This window comes from Poecile atricapillus, chromosome 16 (genome assembly GCF_030490865.1).
Source record: "Poecile atricapillus isolate bPoeAtr1 chromosome 16, bPoeAtr1.hap1, whole genome shotgun sequence".
Lineage (NCBI taxonomy): Eukaryota > Metazoa > Chordata > Aves > Passeriformes > Paridae > Poecile > Poecile atricapillus.
The window spans coordinates 6963616-6988425 of NC_081264.1; the positions used below are offsets into that span (position 1 = coordinate 6963616).

Below are 24810 nucleotides of genomic sequence, written 5' to 3' on the forward strand. Positions count from 1 at the left end.
GGCAGAATCCAATGGATTTCACACATGAGACATAACTGATGTCTATACACACTGTTGTCTGTAAAATACCTGTGTGTTTTATTACCCTGCTGTTTTCTCTGACGTGGCTTGTCAGAAAACACGTACATTTAACGTGACATAATAACCTGTGGAAGGTGATTTAATACTGTGAGTATGCTAAGAATGCTTCATTTTAATTTGTTACTTATTATATAAGTATAATAAAATATACTTGAATGTAGATTTAATTAACTTTGATCATGACCTCTTGAAAACAAAACTGAAGTTGCTTGATAGCAGACTTCCTTAATAGAGAGGGGAATTTAACTAAGATGATCTAGAACTCTCTCACCCAAAAACAGGTTTCATGGAGATGAAAGCACAGTAATGGTAATGTGCTGAGAAAGTAGAGTGCAGATAAGGGATGTGAGGTGTTCCTTTCTCTTGAAATTTGAATTTGGTTCTTATGCCAGATAAATGTCGCAATGAAGATGATGTTCGGAGCATGGATGCCAGAAACAAAATTACTCAAGACATGTTGCAGCCTAAGGTGCGGAGATCTTTTTCTGATGAGGAGGGAAGTTCTGAAGATTTACTGGAATTGTCTGATGTAGATAGTGAATCCTCAGATATCAGGTATGCCTGCATTTAAATTGTGTGCTGAATTAGATGTGCCTATGTTTGAACACACAGACCCATAAACTGAACTAGTTTTACAAATGCTACTATTCTGATAGTGTTTCCGTGATCATTGCCAGAATCTGTTTTCAGATTAAGTTCATTCTTGACAGTAATGAACTTGGCATTTTTGCTGGCCATCCTTTTGAACCTTGAGCGATCAGCAAAAATTAGAACTTCCTAGAAGTCCAGCAAGATTGAGTTTGTGACCAACAGTTCTATGTTAAATTGTGTAACAAAAAAAAAGACAGGTTTCTGGCTAAGATCTTGTCAGGAGATAAAGCAGTCCATGATCCTATGAGTGTGTTTGCAATGTTTGTGCCTGGAACGCTGCTTTCACTGGCTTTATGGTACTAAAGCAGCTGATGCTTGACTTGGGAATTCCCAAGTGCCAAAATACCTCCTCTTCATTTTCATCAACAAACACTTTTTGCTCAGTGTCTAGAGGAACAGAAGAATTCTTGTAGATAACTATTCCTGCTTTGTTTCTCTCTCTTTCTGTCACATTGCTCTTTTTTTCCTTTCCTTTTGTTTAAAACTCCTTGAGGAATACCACAAAACCCCAAATTTTTATCTGTCACAACTACAGCAGACTTCAGAGCTGTAAGGTACTGAGTTACATAAACTTCCATCTGTTACTGAACAAGGAAATCCTAAATTTATACTTTTGAGAGTCTGACCAACCTTGTCTAGCATAGTGATGCAAGTTGTATTTGCATTTGTTTGGTATAATTTCATATGACTTTATTTTGTTCTTTCAGTCAACCATATATAGTATGCAGACAGTGCCCAGGGTACCGAAGACACTCTGTTCCAGCTGTGCCTGGCACAGGCCAGGAGACAGAGGCAGGAGGGATGCAGGCTCTGGGAGATGCTCCATCAACCTCTGCCAACTTCCCTGCAGGTCAGTGTCACATTGGCCAGCAGTGCAGCAATAAAATACTGCAACTCAGACACTCACGGCAGAGTCACAGATTGGCTGGGGTTGGAAGGGACCATTGAAGATCATCTCCAACTCCTCTGAGCTAAGCAAGGAGCTGTGTTACAGCAATGAACTAAGTTAGGCCTAAGCAAGATCCCTCTCACAGGACTGTGAGAGCAACTCCACACTGGTGTCTTTGCAAATACAATGTTTGGCTGTGATTGTCCAAAATGGGTTGCTAATGGTTGATCAGATGGTTGAAAACTTATTAAACTTTCCTACATACTGAAATATTTTACACACCTGTGCTGTTTAGAAGCCTGAATGCCAGTTTTCTGCTGTTTCCTAGAGTCTTTGTAAAAAGCTTGCTTGTTACTTCATGATTTTTATGTTGTTAATATTCACTAAGATTCCTCATCCAGAATGCAACTGTGTAAATTGTTCAATTTTTTTTTCTGTTCACTTTTTAACTCATCCAGCTGTTCAGGAATATGTGTGTCCTGCTCAAGGAAGTCATGTAATATGCACCTGCTGCTTTCAGCCAATGCCTGACCGAAGAGCAGAGCGTGAGCAGAATCCTCATGTTGCTCCTCAGCAATGTGTGTACATTTTTATTTTATTTTCTACAGAACTAGCTCTTTCCTTATTTATTATTAAACTTAAATTTAGTGGGAAGACTGTTTTTTATAGGAATCTTCTTTATTTGGACTCTTATAGTGACAGCATGAAGGAATCTTCCTTTATAGAATTGTTCCTTTAAAGAATGTATTTTAAATGAGAAAGTTGTACCTTTCTTAAACTAAGTTTATTAAGGCTCTGTTGTTACTGATTTCTGAGAATGGTAACTGTTGAGTTTTGTTGTGTCCTTACAGGGGTTTTCTTTGTTATTTTACAGGCACAGTTTGTCTGCAGCCCTTCTGTCACTTGTACTGGGGCTGCACTCGCATGGCGTGTTTTGGCTGCTTGGCACCATTCTGTGGTATTGTGCAGTAATTTTTTTTTATCGGACTGCTCACTTTACAATAATGTCTGTCTTTCTTGATCTTTATGTAATTTAAGAGACATAGATTACTTTGTGGCACAGTCATGCAGAAAGAAGCAAGGTCTGTGTCCTTACATCACAAACACATAAAATTGAAGTGGCATGTGTCTTAACATTGAGAGGATTTAACTTTGTTGTCATACAGTATTGGGCTTAGAAACTACACTTGCCGAGCACAATTCTTTCCAATATAAAAAACCATGGTGTATTTCAGTCTAGTAAGAGAATCGTACAAGCCAGTGCAGGAGCACTGCTGCATCCATGGTAATGGATTAGAAAAGATCCTTGCCCTCTTAAACATGCAGACTTCTGAAACCCAAGGTTTTTTGACATTTAAAATAAACCAGAATAGTTGGAATGGCTTGGCTGCAGTTTGGAGATAATGGAATACGCTTTACTGTCACTGGTAGTTAGTGCAGCTTGATAGTGTTTGTGGACTGAAGCTGAAATTTTAGATTCTCAGTATCTTGTCTTTGCCACTAGAAGCTATAAATCACATGCATTAGCAAATGTTGAATGCAGTCATGTACTTGGTGCTCACATGAGCCTGTGCATGTTATTTCAGGAAACAGAAGAACCTTCAGAAAATGTGTGAGGGCCATGGGGTTTGGGTGAGAAATAGTAACTTTTCTTCTTCTTCTGATTAGAAATAAATCTTGGTGATAAGTGTTTAGATGGCGTCCTGAATAACAACCACTATGAATCAGATATCCTAAAGGTATGTTTAAAAATCATTGTGTGTGATAATAACATATGTACGAAGTTTAAGATGTGTACTCACTGATGAAATGGAAGTGATGTGCTGACTAATAGTGGCAGCATTGTGTCACTTGCAGAACTTAATTCTAAAAGACTGATTAAATGAGCTCCAAACTATCATCCAAAATATTATTTAAGAGAAAAAATAATTAAATAAAAACATGCCAGGAAAGCAATGCTTGTTAAATATTTTGTCCCAGACAAGTTAAGTTTCACACTAACTTGTATGGAAAATATTTTGCCCATACTATAACAGGGTTGCCTAGATTAGGCAAACTGGATGAAATCTTGATTTGAGGTAAATCAGAGTGTGACTTGAATGAATCTATTTGCCAACTTTTGGCAAAAGTGGAAATCTGAAAAAAATATACATTCAGACCACCAATAAAACCTTCCAGTAAGTATCACACTAATTAAGTTACATGTATTTAATTTTTACTTGTAGTCATCATAAACCAATTCTGAAAACATAGTTACTGGCAGATTTGCAAATATTTGAGAATAAATGGCTTGGTTACTCTTTAAGGTTGGAGATTTTTCTAGCATAAACTTAAATTGCTCTTTTCAGGATTACCTGGCATCCAGGGGTCTGACATGGAAGAACATGTTAAATGAAAGTCTCTTAGCTCTTCAAAGAGGAGTTTTCATGTTGTCAGGTATGTGTTGTGTTCAGTTTGCTACGTGCATGACTCCTTGTCTGAATGTAACTCAGCAGTGTTATCAGGAAGTTTGGAGTTCTGTGCACAGAACCATTGCAGTCTTGGCTCTTTAGTTAAATCTGATTTATTAAGCCTTACATTTTTACAAACCGGTTTTCTCCCCAGATTACAGAATTACTGGGAACACAGTGCTTTGCTACTGTTGTGGCCTTCGCAGCTTTCGAGAACTTGCCTACCAGTACAGGCAGAATATTCCTGTTGCTGAATTGCCAGGTGGGGATTGTTTCGCACAGTAAGGAGGGGAAAAGTAATTTAAATGAGTTAACATTGGCTTTACCTTTGTATCGGTGTTCTTCTGGCACTTTCATGTAGCCCAGTGCAAATCTTGTTGCAGGGCTAATGTCTTACGCTCCTTGCTTAGCTTGTCAGCTGCTAAGCTCGTGCAGTTATTTTCAGACTCCCTAACGGAACTTTTTCTTTCAGTATCATTTGTCATCTGTAGAATAAGTATATCTGCAGAGTGAAAAGAGGAATTCAGTAAATCAGAATATAGTCAACAGGAGCTAATTGCTGTAATTAAATTTATTTTCTGATTTAAATACATAAAATGGTGCATCTTCTGAACAATTTAACACTTTACCAGCTCTCAACTAGGAGCAAGAATGCTTTCATAAACTGATTCTAAATCTTTGCATTTATATTTTTAGTATAAAATAGCATGGAAGCAACTGTGCCTCCTTCTAAATTTGTTTGGAACAGAAGCTGTTCCAATAGTTTTCTTTTAAATATTACTTCTGCCAATTTAGCTCTTGCTGTTAGCAGCAGCTTCCCAGTCTTAAGCTGTTGAGAACTCTGCTTGTGCTGCTGTGCATAGTGAGCAAAAATTGTGTACCTGGTTTGCCCTTAGTATTGCTTTTTAGTTCAGCTGCTGGACAGCTGAGTTGGAATCTATATGAAGGTGGGGGAAAGCAGTAAGCTCTACCCAAATTATTAATTTTCCTTTAGTATGGAAAAACCTCTAGATAAATGCTGAGTGTCTAATCAAGTCCATCTCGATAGCACTGAGAATCAAATACTTTCATCATAAGTCTGCATTAAGTTAACATTAAAAACTAGTTTTTTGTCCTTCACAGTGTTTGCTTTTGTTTCCAGAAAGGTGAAACAGTATAGTTCTACAGTCATTTCTTGCCAAGCATGCCTTGTTTCTGATGAGTAACCACCATTAGCAGTGGCTTAATAATCTGTGTCACCTTTAATGACTTCTGTAATAAATGTAACATTTAATTTGCTCTTCTTATAGTGACTGTCACGTCACGTCCTGATTGCTACTGGGGACGCAACTGTCGAACTCAGGTCAAAGCACATCACGCCATGTAAGTTGTATGCTTTAGAAGGTGGTTTTTCTCTGTGTTCCTTAAAAAAATCAAACCAACAACAATCTAAAAAGCAACCTTTGAGGTGTCAGAACTTGCAGCATAAAGCAAGGTTGGGTGAGCACTGGGGATGTTTTGTCATTTTTGTTTTTAACACAACTTTGAAATGAGCCCTCTGTGCATGTCAAGAGCACTGCCAGCACTCGTAAGTTGATGTAACCCATGGCTGACACTTCTTGAGTCTGTTTTCCCACCCACTGGGGTGGAAGGATTCTTTCAGTGAAGTGCAGCTTCCATTGAAGGGATCAATTGGTGGGAATAATTAGCAACAGGAGCTTGGAGCGTGTAATATAAGCCACAGCAGGTTCCTGAGGAGTTTCTAGGTCTTACATCTCTGACCCAAGGAATCCGGCATGCCTCAAAAATGAAATTTGAGGCTGAAAAGAGATTAATCTTGTCAAGAGTTTTAATACACCAGCCTTGGACTCCTGGTATCTGGTCATTTATGAGAAATGTCCTTCCAAAGATAATCAAACTTCTTGAATAAAAATATCAAGACCTCTGATGACCAGTGCAGTTTTATTCTTATGAAATGATGCACATCTAGTAAGACAAATATTAAAGGCTCATAAAACAAAACAAAAATTTTCTCCCTAGGATCTAACTGGTTTTAGGGAGGGTTGAAAAATCCTTCTTGCCTTATGAATAATTCTCTAAATTCTCAGTGTAATTTAAGATAGAGGAGCTGTTACCCCTTATTGAGAAATTGCCTTAATGAATAGTAGATTCTGCAGTATCTTTCTAATGTTGCAATGTACATACACGCTTAGCATAATTCCTTTAATATTTCAGGTACTGTGGGTTGAAAATAACCAGTCTGTGCAGCTCAGGCAAGCAGATCATAAGACAGACTTGTAAAATATTCATCTGCAGTCTCTTACAAATTCAAGGGTTTTACCAAATAGCTTTCAAAAATAATTTTGGATTTAAGTTGCAGATGTAATTTGAAGTACCACTGCTATCTGTAACTTCACATTATAGGACTGTCTGTGTTCCCAGAGGAGATTTTGTTTTGAAATGTTAGTGTTAATTCAATATCAAAGTACTCACCAGTCGTCTTTGTTCATGTTGTGGGTAATTTCATCTAGAATAAAAATGACTCAGGGGTTTTTTCCTTTTTTTTCCTTCTTTTTTATTTTTTCTTTTTTCTTTTTTTTTTTTTTTTTTTTTTGCCCCAAGCATTAATCCTTCCTAGAACTTTACTGGCTGCTACTCTTAGTTCCTAAAATCCATGAAAGCAAACAATCCTGTCATTCCACTCCTTTATATCCAGATAATTTTTTATTTTTTGCAATTGAGCTAAATTGTTCTGCTAAATAGTTAGATTATGTGAGCAGGGTTTTTCTGATCTTTGATCTAATCCAGCTAAGGGGGAAATTGAGGGTCTCCTTTGCACCATTTCCTCCACATGTAGTGACACACTCAACACCCCAACTTCTGTTTCAGTTGTTTGTCAGGGACCACGTGGCCCAAGCAAGAGAAAAACAAGGAATGAACAGTGAAATGTCTTTGAAAAGTGGGGAAAAAGTGCTTGGTACTAAATTGTGTTTTTTGTTTAATCCATGAAGACAGGTTTGCCATACCCATAAAACTTACATAATACAGGCTGAGATAAACTTTTTCTTTCCAGAAGATTCTAAGCCACTGAATGTGTTTATGTTGAAATGTATAATTAGCCTGGTTCATTCTAGTTCTTAATGACTTGTGTAATGCTGTCTACTAAAAGTTCCTAATATCTTGCAGGGGAAAATTAATTCACCGATTCCTGTTTTAATTGCCTTCTGGGTTTGAAGTATGCAGAAGTATAGAGGAATGCTTTTTAATAACAGGTTTTCTGTGTGCATAATAAAACTAACGAGGGTTAGACAGGAGAGATGTTGAAAATCCTGTTACATGTAAAATGGCAGTAAAGTACGATCTAAACAGGTTCTGAAAGAGATTTTAGTGTGTAAATGGTCTGCTTTACACTGTTTAACATTTAAAATACCTGGTGAAAGATGCTGACTTGCTTTTGTTGCCTTACTTCTGAGAACTCTATTACATTTTAATACTCTTATGTTTTTCTTTATTTTAGGAAATTCAATCACATTTGTGAGCAAACACGATTCAAGAACTGAAAACTTGTAGTCTGTAGAGAGGGGACAAAAACCTGTTACACTGCTTGTACAGTTTAAAGTTTCAGGGGATTGCTCAGTTCCCCCATAGCAGGGAATCATTAACTTTTGCATCAGGTAAGCTGATGTGAAATTTTTAATTTGTAGAATTTTACAGCTGTACATGAATAAGGTAGATTTTTCTCCAAGGTGGTCCAGCAAGCATTGCATTCCATACTCATGACTGCAGTGTCCCTGTATCACTTCAGTGAAGAACACAAATCACACTCACAAAAACCAGCCATATCTTGGGATGACCTAAGAATAAGGAGTGTATTTGCACTACTTGTGAAGAAACTAAGAAAAATTGTTAGACTTAAAATAGAGAAGTTTTGTAAAAGTATCTGATGGGTATTTCAAGAGCCATTAATATTTAAGAAGGAAATTGTCAGTGTATATTTGTAACTGCATTTTGCGGTAGTCCAATATTTTGTTGCTACCCATTGCATTTGGGCTAGAAACCACATTAATATTCCTTTTTAAAAAATCCATCCAATAAACAGCTGTTTCAACTTAAAGCTTCTACCGTATGTGCAGTGTTACAGTCGAGGTAGTACAGTTTCCTTTCTTAGTTTAGACATGTTGATGTTTTTATTCACGTGAAATTACAAAAAGAATTGCACAGAAAGTTGAAGTTCATCACATTTAAAGTTGGGGTAATACTTGAAGCAGAACAGACTTCTGCTAATATTACTTCTATAGTGTTTTATATCAGAAGACCAAACAGTGCTTTTGACATAGAGCAGCCAGTAAGACACACTGGTTCATCTTTTTTGTATTTCTTTTCTGGTTTGATACCATGTGCTAAATATGTACCTCTGCAATGCAGCTGTTCTCTAGCATGCATACCACTGGTGAAAATGTAGAAAAAGCTATCATTTAGAACAGAATCTAGCAGCTTTACTGAGAGGAACAATCTTACAGAAAATAAGTGAGTTTGGACAAATTGTAGCAATATGGAAACATTTCTGGTTAGGGATAGAGATAGGGATCATGAAGGGGCACACTGGTGTCACTAACATAGGAAATGTAGATTTTATTTTCATGCCTTCTGCAGAACTCATTCAGGAAATGTCCTAAGTGTCATTAAAAATAAAGAAATCCAAACTTTCCCCCTTCCCTGCAAATTGGTATGATCTAATCTGTTTCATCATAATCTGGTTGCTACTGTTGACAAACCTCGACTGGGACCAATTTTGTTTTCATCATACCTGGAAGAGTGAAGCAGAATGAGAAGAAAGCATACAAAGTTACCTCTGTAGAGACCATGTTGTTTTTAAGTACGCCTTATTTTATGAGCAGGGTTTATACTTGGGTGTTAAAAAGTGTACACACAGTATCTTGTGATATAATGGAGCACAAATGATGCAGCACATCGTGTCTACTGGTTGCAGTGAATGAAACAACTATTTCCAGTAATGCACAGCTTAATATGAATGCTAATTAGAATGATGTCTTTCTGTTTAGATTCTTTATTTTTGAAAATAGCTGTTGCAAGGATGGGTCTGTTGACCATGCCCTTATGCTATTAAAAATACACTTTGGTGTGGACTTCTCTTCCTAATCTCTGGGCATTTTCTCCTGTGAGTAGGATTGAAATTGGATCTGGAATATTACTTGAAGCTTCTTTTAACAACAAAAGCGTGTTTCTGTCTTTTAGTATTATTAACGATGTTCTGTTGCTTCTGTATTTGTATTTTATGTTTAGATTTTTTAATGGTTATTATATCTTCTCAGGACAACCATTCCCAGCTGGTTTTGATCTCATTTTCATCTCTGGCTGTGCATGTAGCAAATTGAGTGCCGTTGTGGAGATCAAGCCTTTGCACATTATATGCAGAAATGTGCTTTACATTCTCATTCACCACTCCCACACCCCAGATGGGCTTTCAGCACAGCCTTATCTCTGTGCTGGTGTTCAAGCCTCTTGTGCTGAAGTTGTTTTGTTGATCAGGAGTAACTTGCATTTACTCAAGTTATGTTTGTGTAGGGGTGTATTGTGTGGCCATAAGAAAAAAAAAAAAAATTGGGAGAAAAAACCCAAACAGCAGAACTCATGTACTTAACATCTAAAGTACCTGTGCAGCTGATGTTCTTCAAATTCTTTTTTTAAACCCCTCTTCCTTTTCCCTGTCACAGGTAATTAATCTGCCTTTCTATGCATATAGGGTTGCGGTAGTGCAATGGAATGAAGGGATTTTTTTGTCATTTATATTGTACCAGGAAGAGATCAGAAATTGACTTGCAGATGGGGAGGGTGAATAAATCCTGATCTTTATATGCTCTTAAGTAAGTAAGAGTATCTGTCATGGGTATTACATACTCTACATTAGACCTTTTTTAAATGTATGGTTACCAGGTGATAGTTAATGTGATAAATGTATGAACTATGCTTGGTGTAATTGTTTAAATACTGTAAAGGTGCAGCATATTTTTAACCTGTCTAAAGCACATCCCCACCTCCTTTATAAGAGATGTTTGGAAGCTGAGCATGAAGTGTGGTAGAATAGATGTGGAAACCAAGGTGATTATGATAGGATTTGACATAGTGGTGAACAAGGTATATAGTCTCTCTCTTTGAAAAAAGTTCTTTTATAAAGAAGGTGGAGAGTAGTTCTTCCAGTTCTCTTTTGTGGTTTATTTTTTTCCTGAACTAAGAAGTTATTAATTAAAAAAAAAAGAAAAAGCTAATGAAGCTGTCTGTGTTTCTTCTGTGGCATGAACTCTCACCACAGAAATGGGTGAATGCAACATGTACTAATACTTGGTCAAGCTGTTAATTATTTGAATGTTGAGATTTTACAAGCAAATACCATCTCTGAAATTGTAGTGACTGAAAATTACATGAATTTTTACATGAGTCATTCTTAAACTTCCTTAAAAGAGTCAGATGATCCTGCAAAGTATCATCAGTATCTCTACAGGATGTATAATAAATGATATAAGCAAGAGACTAAATAGAAGTAAGAGGGCTTTGAGATGCTAACAAATTAAAAAGATTGCTACTTTTCAAAAAGCAGTTACCATTTTAGTTTCTTGCAACACTATAAACACCGAAGTGACAAGTATTTTACCACCTCATTTAACAGCAGCCTAGATGAAATTACTGTAATACTGTGTTCACCTTTACTATAATTTAATTTGCATAAATTACAGGGTTTCAAATGACTACTGTTAATACGACATGTTCTGAACAGAACTTTAGCCTTGCTGAGTAAATAGGAGGGCTTGCCTGCACCCTGTTGTATCTGAGGTAGAAGACAGTGATGCCAGAGCTGTTAAGCTTCAAGTTACAGTTTAGCATCCCAGGATTTTTGTGGTGCTGCCATTCCCATACTTGAAGCTGGATACCCTTCAATGTTGAAGCTAATCTATGTTGCTGTTCTTAAACCAGCTGTCAGACTAAATTTAAGTGAAACTCAAACTCAGGTTAAGTATTGTAGAAGTGAAAACACTGTGTTGTTCTGTGTACCAGAAAGATGAGCTGGTAGCCTTTAAAACTGTTAATTTTGGCTGGCCCTGCACTTGCAGTGGTGGGTTTAAATGTTTTATACTTCATTATGTCAACAAATGATTTGTAACTAATTTAGTTTGAGGAAGCTACTGATTTGGGATTTATACACTATTGAAGATAAGGTCTAGCACAACCAAAGCTCTTCCAAGAACTTTCTTCATAAAGAATAAAGAAAAATGTTGCTGTGACTGAGAAGGAACAAATGTATGGCCACTGGCAGCTCCTAGAGCCCTCGGAGTGGCTCAGGTACTTGAACTCTACAGGAGAATTTCTGCTTAAACTCTGAAACTGTTTTCATTTTATTTAATAGGAAAAACTTGGTATTTGACAGTCCAAGGTTAATCGTTAGCTCTTTCATCCAGCAAACAAAATACATGCATTTGGTATCAATTTCTAGTCTTCAGTAGAATTGTGTAAGGTGGATGGCTTAGCCTGCAGCAAGAGCTTAGGGAAATAAGTTGATTCAAGTAAAAGGAGTTAGGAATTTGGGAAGTGAATGCTTATTCCAAATTATGCTCTGGAAATTTGGGTTCTTATGGCCCCTTAGAAGTCTGCTGGAAAGGAGCCTTTTTTTTTTATGGTTTGCCCTCTTAAAAATAAGTTAGCGGTCACTGAAAGTTAGGAAAAAAAATCTTGATTTTAAGAAGAACATGTGAGGATTTTGCATTTTTTCCACCTACTTTATCTAACATTCTTTCTGCATGATGTTTGGGAGCTGAAATACCACTTACACAATTCCAAGGAATAAGTTCTGAAGAAAACTAATTATACTATTTCCCACAGCAATGCTTAATATGCAAAGATTGCTTCTAAATCTGCTTTCCAGGTCATCCTTCTTTTCTTCACACTTCCATTTTGACTTTCAATGAGGTAATTTCACCCTTAAGCTCATTAGTTTCCATAGGAAATGAATTATAAAAAATGCTAAGTGTGCCATATGAGGTTTAACATCAAAGACATTTCTAGACAGACCATGAATATATGTTGAAGCTGTATTTAGTCTCTGTTGGGTATTCTTTTTGGTGCTGCTGAGTTTCACTTGCTTTCATTAGGTAAGTGTTGGCTTAGAACTTACCTTTTCTTTTCCCTTGCAATCCAAATCAATCTTTAATTGTTTAGAATAAAATCTACTGACTGGACTGTTTGAGTCAAATGTGTTTTGGGCTCACATGCCGCCCTCCTGAAGGAAAAAACCCAACAAAACACTTCTGAGTAGAAAGCTTTGTGCCCTACTCCTCTTAACAAAAAGTTAGATTTCTGAAAGGAAACCTCAGTTCTTGTTTTGCTACTAAGTTAGAAGTGGGTTTTTCTTGCTAAATGTTATTCTGAATCTTCCAAGTTTGGATGCATTACCTGGATGTTAAATCTGTTGTTTTCTGTTTGAGCTTCCATTCCCAACCAGTTTAAGTACCTGACAGTAAGAACCTCAGCACACCAGATTCTTGTCAGCTTGTATAGTTTCAAGCTTTTATTTTGAAGCTCTGTTTGTACAGTGAAAAAACAGGGAATATTCACATATTTTTGTCCTATTTAGTCTACCTAGCACATTGGCTAGAAGGTTTGACTAGTATATTCCAGAATAATTCATTTTAAAAAGAAAAAAGGTGAATATTACTCAGTTTTGTTGAAAAGAATACTTTTCTTTGCTATCTCCATAATGATTTTTTTGACATTTTCCCCCCATCAATTGTGATTGGAAGGATTTTTTCCCCCTCTTCAGCAGTGTTTGGAGTGCTTATCACATTTGCTGCTTGGTTACAGAACACAGAATTGTGCAGCAAAACCTGCACTGCACAAGAGTGAAACTGAATCCAAGCCCATGCATGAGGCATGAGGTTTTCTGTCATTAAAAGTGGCAGCATAGCTCTCCAAAGTAATAATAGCTGTTAGGAACAAAATAAATGCCATAAGTAATACTATTTAAAAACTAATCCTAGTCAATATTTACAGCTGGGAGTATTAAAGGGCTTTATTCCACCTAGAGCTTTCAGAATTTCTTAACTCTGCACTGTGACTTTTTTGAAGAGTTTGGGTAGAAGCTGTTTGTGTTCTGGGGGAATAAAAAAAAGAAAATATGAGAACTTCAAAACACTTGCTTTAGCTGTAAGAAGAAGAAAATATTTTATACATTCTTTGAAGGTACAAAATAAAACACAAATACCTTGCTATCAGTTTATTTTAGTGATCTGCCTAAAAAGAAAAAAAACCCAAAAATGTCCTAATCAAATAAAAAAACTTCAAAAGGCAGGTCAGGAACTTAAGTCTCCCCTGGGTACCTGCACCACCCACCTTGCAGGCATTGGGCTTCGGTATCAGCTAGTGCCAGAAGGCATCACCTTTAAATAGTTGGTAAATCAGCCACCTCTGTTCTGATAATAAACAGCACTGTTCAATATTGCATGTTCATCAGGAGCAGGGCCTGTCTCACCACATATGTGTGTGTGTGTATATATATATATATATATATATATATATAAATGTGTATGTATATAGTCCGTGCTGCAGCCAGGGTGTCAGGTGCAGTCCCGTGAATAATTGGCCATATGCTGCTGCAGCAGGCAATGATGGAAGAGTGTTCAGGCAGCAGGATCTGAAAGGAAACACAAACTCCCACAGAAACCTCCTCTGGCAGCAGTTAGACAAACCTGGTTAGCAAAGTCTGTTCTTTGGTTACACAACAGGTAGCGGAGGAGGTCGGTGTAAACAACCACCTCATCTTCAGTCTCGGAGAAATTGGGAAGGATGGAAAAAGAAGTTTGCTTTTCTGCTCTTCTACCACCACTGCGGTACCCCACTCGTTATCCTGGTGCTCTGAGGCACAGCTCAGACTTTCAGCAAAACAAATGAAGTGTTGTTACACCATAGAAATGAGTAGTTAAACATGCTTTTATTGAAAAAGCCACTTTTTCCAGCCCTTCAAATGTAGCTATTGTCAATAATTGAACACAAGTACTTTCCAAAAGTAGATTTTAGTATTTCAACCTTTAGAAATGTAATAAGTAACAGAACATTGAATTATGATGTATATTAATTTAATGCAATGGAAGTTATTGTTAGAGTGCTGAAGACTTCTAAATACTTTTAAAATCATAAATATATTAACTCTTCCCTTTGAATCAAGTAGCATTAATTTAAAACAACAACAAAAATACCCACCAAAAAAGAACCAACCAACACGGAGCCAGACTTTGGCACTTCAAAACTACTCAACACAGTCTGGAAATAATAAATGCAGAGACTTGTTTGCTGTTCATGGTTGAGTCAACTGCTAAAGGGCAAATGTGGTTTTGCTTCCACTGCTACCAGCTGCACGGCTTCTATGTCTAGGTAGACATGTAAACATACAGAGAAAATATAAGGCAAAACCTATAGTCTTGTGTTGCATATCTCAGACATTAATAGGTGGCAAATGGAAGCTATAATAGCAGGTGAAATCATAAATAATTCAGTTAAATATTTCAGGAATCAGTCTTAAATGCCTTCACAGAGAAGGATTAAGATAACTGGATGCACACTGCAGCTAATACAGGGGAAGACTTGTGCAGATGATTTCTTTCTGACACCTGTTTCATGACATACTATTGCTTTAAAACAATGTGCTGTCTCAGCTGCAAAATGCAGCTTCAGAGGGAATTTTTATATTTAAGAAAAATAGTTCTGAATTGTAGGATAAACATGCAGGAGTCTCTTGCAAAGATAGGAAAATATCACCAGGAGGCAATTAAAATACTGATGGGGTTATTAAAGGCAATAGGACTAGAAGGCTTCCCTTTGGTTTAGTGTTCCATTGAATGCCCTGGATTTGTACTCAGGGAGGCACAGCCACATACAGTTAATTTCTAAAGAAAGTGAACTCTCAAAGTTTGCCCCACCTTAATTCTGTCTTTCAAGTCTTGCCTGCTAAAGGAAATGGAATAGTTCTCTAGTCAGTGTGCGTTACCAGCAATAAATAGCTGGTGGATATAGGATCAGAGCAGCTGCAAATATCCAAGTGTTGGATGGTGAAGACTATTCCTAGTATTTCAGTGTTTTTGTACACATGCTCCTGTTGCCATGAGGAGTCATTTAATGCAGTGAACTGAGGTGTTCTAAGCCTATGTAGACCTAACAAAGATAAAGCTACATCAGACTTTAATTGAACAAGCATCTGGTATTGGGTTGCTCAGCTTGTCTGTACACTTCTCTAAAGAGGAGATGAGATAATCTTGTTCTTTAATATTAGAGTTGCTAATACTTGGTAAGCTTTGTGCTAGACTGCAGAAGATATGAAATACTTAAAATGAAGTTTACAAAACTGTATGCAAACATGCATGATTTAATTCTTACCCTTGACTTGGCAAGGCTTGGATTGTACAGGCAGAGCTATAAACAGAAGTTAACTCAGAGCTCCCAACAGAAAGACTCAAGTGATACCACAGGGACAGGGGACTGATTTACAGTTCAGATATAAACCATGGTGTGACTGCCCCAGGTTACTTTCATTCCCATCCCAGAAAAGGGTTTCTGCAGTCTGAAGTACCTTTTCAGAGGATGCTTTCTTGTACAAACTACATCCAAATCTCATGCAGGAGAAAAGAGATAAGGTTAGTGAGCATAAGGGGAGATGGCATTTGTGCTGTGCTGTGGTTTGTATCTTTGTAATCTCAGTCCCTACATGCGGGAAGGAAAGACTGCTCTCAACAAAGCTGCCACATGTGACTGCCACACTCAACTGCCCGGCACAGCTTCTGCTCTGCTCTTGTCCCTGTTCCCTCTAGGTTTGGGAACAGATGTTTCAATCTTTCTGAGGACATCACTGGACTGAAGCTTGGCACAGCATAGGAGCAGCAGGGGTGTCGCAGTTCTGTGAGGTCTCAGTAGTGTTGGCATCTCCACCTGCTGAGCTCTGCTGGTCCCTGGAGGAGCTGGGGGCCTTCCCGTGACCTTTGTATGAAGTGGGGGATTTTGCCCAAAGGGGAAGACTTGATGTGAAGGTGGCAGAGCTGTTCCCCTCTGCAGTTGGAACCACTGGCTGTTTCTCTGGCAGGGCCAGAGCATACACAGCATTTTGCTCTGACAGGTGATCTCCACACTGACTCAGGTGTTCTGCCAAGACCAGAGGCTGCTGATCATCCCCTTCTTCAGAAATAACAAAAACTGGTTTGTTTTTATCTGTTTCTGCCATAAGCTCCTTTGTTTTTGAACCGTTGACCAAGTTGATTTTCAGTGGGTTGGAGCTCTCTAGAAGATTTTTGGGGCTTTGGCTGTTAACTGGAGATGCTGCCCCTAGATGTCTTGAGGGATCCAAGGACCTTACATGTTTGGTGTCAGGGGAACTGGCTAAAAATCCAAAATAAGGGTTCCCAAATCTGGATTTCTTCAAATTGCAGGAGGTTAACTTCCGCTGCCTCTGTGCAGACAGAGTGAGGGGGTATGAGGCATTACTGGCAGATGAATCAGAGTAAACAGTCTCTGATGCTCCCTCTATCTCAGTGGCTGAGATTACCTTTCTGGTTGGCACAGCTTGGGATCTTGCAGCTGTAGAAAAGCCCTGCACAAAATAGTACCAAATTAGTAGACATGCCATAAAAAGCATCTCTTTCTGGAAACATTGATCCCAAGAGAATTGAAAGTTAAAATTCCTGGTTATTTTAGTGGTAAGACGCATTATTTAGGAAAAACCTATGTTATTACCTTAAAAAGAAAGAAACTTCCTTTATTAGTTTTGTAACAAGCTGTTGGTTTGATGACTACAGTCAATGAGACCCAGATATCTCTGCCACACCTACGGATTCCTTGCAGTGCAATAATAATAAATAAATGTTAATAAATTCAAGGCATAACCAGGGAGAAAAAAAGCACATGTCAGAACACTCAATGAGATAATCTTGTCTGGAGGCATTTTTTAATGTTCTTCTGGTCTGGCAATAATTTCTTAACCAGGTGCCAACTGCTGGAAAATACAGCTGCTTAATATTTTAGGAAAGCCTGGCTAAATTCACAGTATAATTAGGCCAGAGACATATAATTAGGCTGTACACCAAGGAAGGTGGACTGAGATGTGTTTGCCCTGCAGGACAGAGAGGTGAGGCACTGTCCAAGGGGAAAACATGTGCCATCAGTGAACAGTGGGAAATACTGGAACTGAGACCCCAATATCCTCCCCTCCCTGCAAGACTTACACTGCTGTCAACCAGCTTTGTGAAGGGGCTGTTGGTGCTCCAGCTACACCATTTTTTCTGTAGCTGTGGTATTGGAGCCAGGAAGTCGTGGAAGGTGCGGGCGCTCCACGTGCGCTGCCTGGGACAGGGATTCTCCAGCTGCACATTCCCCTTCTCAGCAGCATCTGCCCCTGCAGCCGTGGGGTGCGAGCTCAGCCAGTCAGACACAGAGGCCGGGCTTGTGACACTTCTTTTCAGGTTTTTGTCCTGAAAAGAGTAAATGAAAATCATTTACAGGCATCTTTCATCAGAACATTTTAAAAACACTTTGAAAACAGGCTGTTAATGCAAGAGACTGATTGATCCAGCATTCTCAGAGGATGCAACTTCTCCTCATTCTTCTTCCAGTGTGCTGCCTGAAGCTTGCTGGCTTCCCTGGAGGAAAGTTTTACCTTGCTTCCCCAGTTTCAGGTTTAAAGCTGAAGTGGGAAATTTCAGCTACATAAGATACAGTCTTACAACTCTCACTTAAATATATGAAATATCTACAGCTTAATTTTACTGGAAGTATTTGATAGATCAGAGTCATAAACTTCGCTGTGTAAAACAGAATTCTTCCACTCTGTTTAGCTCTTGGAAGGCTCCAGGTGTGTCTGTCTGGGGAAATAAAACTTAAGGGGGATGGAGCCTGCTGAAAGAAATCCAGAAGCAAGCAAGAAGAGAATCAGAAGTCTCAAAAATGCACAGTTTGGGAGAAAAAAATGACGTAAGTGGTGCTCTTTATCCTAGGGATAGGGAAGAATTAAAAAATAAAAATAATGAAAAATAAAGAGAAAGGAAATAATCTGTTCTCAGTGTCTGTCCTGAATAGAACAAGAAGCACAAGAACTGGATTGGAGCCAAGGAGAGTTGCATTTCACATAAAAAATGCTCTTCGGGTGGACAACATGCTTTAGGAGTAGAACAAGACATCCAGACAGGCGCAAAATTGGCATCATCGGAAGGTGAGACTACATTAAACTGCTGTCACCAGCCCTGTGTATGAGCAGAGTTGATCAGACATGGGTATAGACAAGCATCTCTTCCATACATCGTAAGTTCTGATGTTGCATTTGAAATCACAATTTTTATACTTAATATTGTTATGAGCTTAGAGCCAGAAAAGTTAAGAGAATCCTTGACATTCCTGTGAATCTCCTTTCATTCTTACTAATACTTCACCTGTTATTTAAGCCTCCTGTTACACAACTCTATACATATTTTTAATTTTCAGCTGTGCGAATATGGTTGTCATGAGAAGAATGCAAAATCCACATTCCCAAAGTTTACATAGTCCTTTAAAGAGTGTCTGAAATAAATCCCACAGTGTCCTGGATTTAAAAATCCTGAGAAACCAGAAACATGTAATTTGTTATTTCTGAGAAACTGAATCTCCCAAGTTTCTGCAAATCAAAGAAACTATTTAGTGAATGTGTCATATTGGAAATGGATGGGCAGAGAGGCAAGAAATTAGCACTAGATCAGAAAAAGAAACTCAGTAGGAAGCCAAGAGAGGCATTAGGCTCTGGATAAGTTTGTTTCAATATTAAGTTCCTAGTCTAAGATTTTATTAAAGGGACAATCTTTATTTATAAATTTTTAAGCTGGCTGTCTTCTCAGTGGCCCTTTCAGGCTGTCTTAGGATTTTTTATTCTAATATTATAAATACCTCCAAACTGACATAAAAATTAGCCACTGGTTTTGAGATAGATACACTGGAAGTAACTGAGAAGATGAATAATGTATTTTCTAGATTTTGAAAATGTTTTGGCAAGAAATGTTTGTTAAACTTCCACAATCATATTCTTTACTCAAACCTTTGCATCTGAAATTTTCAGTGTCTGATCAGAAGTCTGAGATCTTGGTCATAAATTAACCAAAGGGTGACTGATGCCTTAAACCAGAGGGGATTTAGAAAGCCACGACTCTATTGGAGGATACCTGGATTCTCCCCAAAAGCCATCCCACCCTCCATTTCCTCATGCCACTCACAAACAGAGGGGTTTTTTGCTCTCCCTACTCATAACACAGAACTGGTATCTTCAAATAGGTTTTAAAAGCTGCAGAGCAAGATCCAGTTAATCACTGGCTCAGGCCCAGCAGAGCTGAGGCTCACACTCAAGGACCAAGCAGCCAGACACAATTCCTCAGGGAAAAGATCAAGATAACTTTTTTAATGAAAGCTCCTTATAACTTGACAAATTCTAGTCAAGCATTTAGCGTGAGGTGAGTCTGCTGGCATTATTTACTGTACTGTGAAGGCTCAGGATTTCACACATGTTTTCACATGGGAATAACTGCTTAGCTCCTGCCAAGGAACGGGCTATGCTCCAGCAGATCTCTCATCCCACTGCCTAGTGCTGGGCCACAGAGCCATGCACCATCTCCTCCGTGAGGCTTGTGCCTGGCTGGCCAGCAGCATTTCACACCCTAAAAATACACATCTAAAAATTCAACTGTAAACACGTCTAACATCAGGAACCCTCGATATCAAGTGGCCTGATGAGAACCCCTTTGAGTGCAGGTTTGTAATTAGTCTGCTGGGCTCAGTTTCCACCCCCCTGGAGAGGATGGTCTTCAGCTGTGGGGAAAGAAAGGCCCAGGGCTTTGAAAAAGGCCCTGCCGTGCTGCCAGGCTTGGTTTTCTGTTCCTTGAGGAATTTGTTAGGGAGTATTGCCTCACTTGTGTGCTTGCATGGACATCACTGAGGAGATGCTCGCAAACTAAATAACATGTTTAATTCTTTGGGTTTTCTTAAAACTTTTCACTGCTTTAACACTCCTTTATTTATATTTTTTTTAATGTATAAATACCCTCTGAAGATTGCTTGCAGAAGCAATGTCAGAATAGAAATTGTTCCTTTTGACTAAAGTGGGGAAAAGGGGCAGGAAAATGGTTTTCCCTCCCGCCTAGAAGCTGGATGTGTGTGGGGCTGCCACCAGGTAAAGCTCTCTGCACTGGAAAGAACTGCAGGGAGAAGATGTTTGTTCAAGGGTGCCCAGTCTGGCTACAGCTCCCAGTGCCCTGCCCCACAGAAGGTAATGTTCAGGCAGGGGAGGGCTCCAGAGCTGTTTACCATTCTTTCCCCCTTTCTGTTCATCAGGGTGGCCAGCTGTAGGAAAAGCCCAGCACGTGTCCTACAGCAGCGTAGCAAAAGCCTGACCAGCCTGGCCTCCTGGCTAATTTCCTAATCAAGTGCAGGGATACAGAATGCTTTTGTTTTTTAAACTGTGACAGAAGTATTGCACAGCCTGTCCTGGGCATGTGAGTTCCTTGTGCTGGTTGTTTATCCTCTTGTGGGAAAAAGAGAGAGGGCACTGGAGAAGACAGTATTGACCTGGGAAAGCTTTAGCAGACATTAGTAATGAATGTGCTCTGTCTGCACTCACTCGAGGTTGAAGAGGTGACAGCCAGACCTGAGGCTTCTGAGCCATCATCTGTTCCTAAACAAATAAAGGACCAGGAGTCTGGGGAAAAGAGCTAAAATAAGAGAGAACCTGCTGAATCAATTCAGGTTTCTGTTTGAATTTGTGAGGCCCTCAGTGCTTTCACTTGAAATAATTGATTTTTTTGGAGCCTAAACTGTTAATTTTCACATCAGCTTGGTGAGACACTTTCTGCCAAGCTGAGGAACTGAGTAACTTCCCTGATCACTTGGAGTGGTGGGCAGGAGTAGGTCTGACTCCTGGGTCTTTCAGTTGCTACAGGTGGTAATTTTCATGCAACATTAGCTTTGCCAATTAACACTTCTGCATGTTGGTCCTACTGCCCGCTGGCAAACATCTCCATTATTTGCTAGCAGAGGTGAGGTAGGGTTCTGCATTTGCTCTTCCCAAAGCTGGGAAGATACTGGCTCAGGGGGTCACTGCCCACATCATTTGATGACAGCTCAGCTTGAGGGGTAGGAGAATTGCCTGCCTAAGTGGGCATTAGGCATAAATGGACAGGTATGACAAGAGGGACATCCTGCTTGCTAGAGGTGCTGGGGAATGTACCTGTATCCTGTAGGTGGTAAAGCTCAGCCCACTGGTCCCAGGTCCAGCAGAAATGATAAACACTTCATCACTCCCAGTCTCAGTGGTCACTGCAGAGATGGAGGAGGGCACATCTGGGTCAGTGTCCTGAGGAGACCGTTCCGTGCTGCCTCTGCAGGAAGTGACTGGGAAAGGAAGAAAATCAATAAAGACTGCTTGCAAGAGTCCAAAACATCTGTTACCAACTCCTCCGTGACAAGCCCTCCTCCCTCCCTCCCTCCCTCCCTCCCCAGACACTCCAGAATGGGCTTTGGCTGGTTGTTGCACCAGCCAGAGCAAAATTCAAGTCAACCGTTTGCTCTCCTGAAAGTGCAAGCTTTAAAAAAAAAAAAAAAAAGGAGAGGAGAAATGCTCTTTGGTCTGCTTTCTAATAAAAACAGACATGAGCTGAAATTCCTTGTGTTAATCACATGAGGATGTGCTGCAGATCAGAAACTTGCAGACTTGCTCAAATCATTATTTATTTTTATTTACTCATACATGTTAATATTGGGAGCTGTAGTTTTTTGTTAAACCCCAGTGAAGCTGCTTCTACAGGCAGCCTGATGCTCCTGGAGGGCCATGGAGGGGGTGTGTGTCTGCATGTGTCCCCAAGGCTTGTCATCTGGTCCAGGCAAGGAGAACTCTGGCCACAACCTCAAGAAGGAGATGGGAAGCAGTCATGGCTGGGAGCACAGAATTAACTTTTTATGGAAATGCCCTTGTGAGAGTTGAGTGTGTAGTGGCTGATGGTTCATGGGGAAACTGATGGTGTGTCACAACACCGCATAAAGTCGCTCCCTGTTGGCCTCCACTAACCAGAAGGGGCAGTGGGACAGTTCATATGCTGTGACATTCTCTGCAGCTTGGCTGGGATGCTTTTTTCTGGAAGAACACTGAGGTAAATGTCACCCAAAGCACCTCCATCCATATAGATCCACAGAAACTGAGCTCTGGGAGCTGGAGTTGGCCAAAGACAATTTGAGCATTGTAAACCCCATCCTTTCTGGACAAAGTTAAGCTGGGGCAGGTGAAACTCTTTCACAGTTTATGGATCCGTGTAAGTTGTTTGTAGCAGCCTGAACCCAACGCGTTTGCTCTGCTAACCCAGTGTCTCTGCAATGCCATGTGCTGTGACAGCTTGTGTTGGCAGCGTGCTGGAGCTGTGCTTGTGTGAGCTCCTTGCCAGGGGAATTACCCTACCAGGGAGGGGGGAGCAGCAAAGGACAGCCCCACAACAAAGGCTTTCTGCTGTGGAGTAGCTCTCCAGCTGTGCATGGGCGAGACAGTGACGAGAGCTGCAGGGAAGAAACTATCTGATGAACTGGCCCAGGGCTCCGGGGTGCCCCGACCTGCTCCGGCCGATGCCCCGCACTTACCCGCCTGCTCCCGGCTCACAGAGTGGTTGTTGTTTTCATTCTCCCGACTTGGCACCACCAGCTGGAGCTCATTGATATCGACAGTGGAGTTCTGGATCCTGTTCTACAACTCAGAACATGCCCCAGTAAACATCGTCAGATAAACAGTGCAACAGCCAACATGAAAGAGAGAAACAGAAATTGCTGAAGCCATTAGCACTAACCTCCTGGTCACTGCATGCGTTGGATGAGCTCCTTTTGGGGCACGTTCTCTGCCTGAAAAGGAGAGACAGCAACAACAACAACAAGCCCTCGAGTGAGTTAAAGATCCACAGCAGGAAAGTTCTCGGCTCTGCTCATCCTGCGAGGGGAACCCAGCAGGTTATGAGCATCCAAAATACTTGCCAAGACTCAAGGCAGCAAGGCCTGTAAACAAGGGGAGAAAATTATATGCTCATGTGGTGGAAAGTCAGCTGAGAAGAGAAGAACCTGTCATCTTCTTCCCATGCTCACTGCAAAAGCAGGAACAGAGCTCAGACCTCTGCCAAATCCCACCAGGCTCCCCCCTGACAGCTGCTCTTTCACATCAGTAACTGAATAGCAGGACTGAGATCCTTCAGTCTGGGCAGTGACATCCTTCTTATCCTGCTAGACAGAATATTTCATCTGCATAGCTAATTCTGCATACTGGGTTATATTTAGCAAGCAGAGAGCATCCGATGCTGTTCATTTGTGTGACTATTTCACTAAAAGGCAGTGCTGTGGCAGATGATGATGGGATGAATGTGCCCCTTGGCTGAAGGGGGATACATGCATGTCCTTAGCATTTTTTTTCATGTTTTTGTTAAAATTGACATTACAAAACAACTAGGGTTATAAACTTTTGGGTGAATAAGACGTAAAGATATCACAAAGAAAGGCTGGCACTGGTGGATGTGATAATGACTGAAACAATGTAGTCTGTGCCCAATGGTTCTCCAGGGGACAGTGCAGACATGGGGAAGCATTAGGCACTGACTGATGGGATACAACCCAGATTATTGCAAAAGCACATTCTCACCCCCAGGTGATGGATGGGCAGCAAGAAGTGACTGGCAGGGCAGCTTGGGTGTGGAGAGATGGCAACACTGAAGGCTTGATGGAGTCACTGGGCACTCAAGGGTTGGGAGGCTATGCAGACATAAAGTGCAGTTGCAATTCATGGGTTGCAACCATACAGCAAAAGTTTGATTGCATGGGACAGGTTTAAAATTAAATAAGGTGGACATATCTGTTGTTCCTGGGGCTTGGGAAAGAAAATAAAAAATCCCCCATTACTCGAGCCAGGCTTCATGGCCAAAAGTAATTAGAAGTATTGGCCAACTAACAACTGAAGCTTTCATTCCCTCCCCAAGTAGCAAACAAAAGCTGCAGTGTGGCAGAGACTTGGAGTTTCCCCAGAGAGCTTTGCCCTGCTCAATGCAATGAGCCTGAGCAGATACTGCTGATGACTTGGTGCACTGGAGTGGCAGTGGGTGCCAAGCCCTTCCCAGGCCATTTCTACTCCTGGCAAGGCAGAGCCTGCTACTTTTAGCTGAGCAAGAGCAGCAGACAGAAATGGAAGAAAAAAAAAAAAAAAAAAATCAACGGCTAAACCTGGTACCAGAGGAATAAATAAAGTATGAAGAGAAAAGAAAGTGGAAGGCAAGTTTACAAGGCCAAGAGCTTCCAGGTTTTTCTTGGCATCCTCTGCAGTGCCCAGTCCAGCCAGCAGAGTGTCCCTGGGCCTCGGGGGGCTGGTCCCAGTTCTGAGTGTGCTGCACTGGTAAAGCACCATCATTTCCCCCCTCAGCCCACCCTGTGCTACCCTGACATTTTCTGCAGTGAGAACAGACTGCAGCTAATACACATTTGACACCTGATTTCAAGCCCCTATTTAGGACAAGGAGCATAAAATAGAGCTCGATGGGCTCAATCTAAAAGAAGTTTAATGCTTAGTGCTTAATGGCCTCAGCAGTCTTATTCTGAGCTGCATTAAAAACCCACAGCTGTGAGGTGTGAGCAAGCTCCAACCAGTGCCAGTGGTGCTGGAGCCAGAGACCAAAGCAGTTCCCACAGTAA

The 24810-nt window shown here is 40.2% G+C and overlaps 2 protein-coding genes across 6 annotated transcripts in view; one reads left to right on the plus strand and one right to left on the minus strand.

The window, feature by feature from the left end:
- The window catches only part of CHFR (checkpoint with forkhead and ring finger domains), a 29648-nt gene extending 11173 nt beyond the window's left edge, over nucleotides 1-18475 (plus strand). Inside the window, exons 10-20 of one of the 5 annotated variants that reach the window (XR_009278934.1) lie at nucleotides 474-636; nucleotides 1440-1582; nucleotides 2080-2199; nucleotides 2496-2579; nucleotides 3290-3360; nucleotides 3970-4057; nucleotides 4226-4333; nucleotides 5361-5433; nucleotides 7568-7724; nucleotides 17931-18066; nucleotides 18156-18475. Coding sequence is in view for 3 of the 5 variants with exons in the window: in XM_058851499.1 (XP_058707482.1) it covers nucleotides 474-636; nucleotides 1440-1582; nucleotides 2080-2199; nucleotides 2496-2579; nucleotides 3290-3360; nucleotides 3970-4057; nucleotides 4226-4333; nucleotides 5361-5433; nucleotides 7568-7610 (893 nt within the window). In the remaining 2 variants the exon portion in view is untranslated. Of the gene's footprint in view, nucleotides 1-473; nucleotides 637-1439; nucleotides 1583-2079; nucleotides 2200-2495; nucleotides 2580-3289; nucleotides 3361-3969; nucleotides 4058-4225; nucleotides 4334-5360; nucleotides 5434-7567; nucleotides 10478-17930; nucleotides 18067-18155 lie in introns of those variants that run through there. The other 4 variants (XR_009278935.1, XM_058851499.1, XM_058851501.1 and 1 more) reach the window with 4 other exon arrangements.
- Nucleotides 13708-24810, minus strand: part of LOC131585372 (uncharacterized) — a 32105-nt gene continuing 21002 nt past the window's right edge. Inside the window, exons 3-7 of the mRNA XM_058851497.1 lie at nucleotides 22935-22986; nucleotides 22732-22834; nucleotides 21335-21498; nucleotides 17322-17567; nucleotides 13708-16690 (exon numbers count right to left, since the gene is read on the minus strand). Coding sequence (XP_058707480.1) covers nucleotides 15953-16690; nucleotides 17322-17567; nucleotides 21335-21498; nucleotides 22732-22834; nucleotides 22935-22986 — 1303 coding nt within the window. The 3' untranslated portion in view covers nucleotides 13708-15952. The remainder of the gene's footprint in view (nucleotides 16691-17321; nucleotides 17568-21334; nucleotides 21499-22731; nucleotides 22835-22934; nucleotides 22987-24810) is intronic.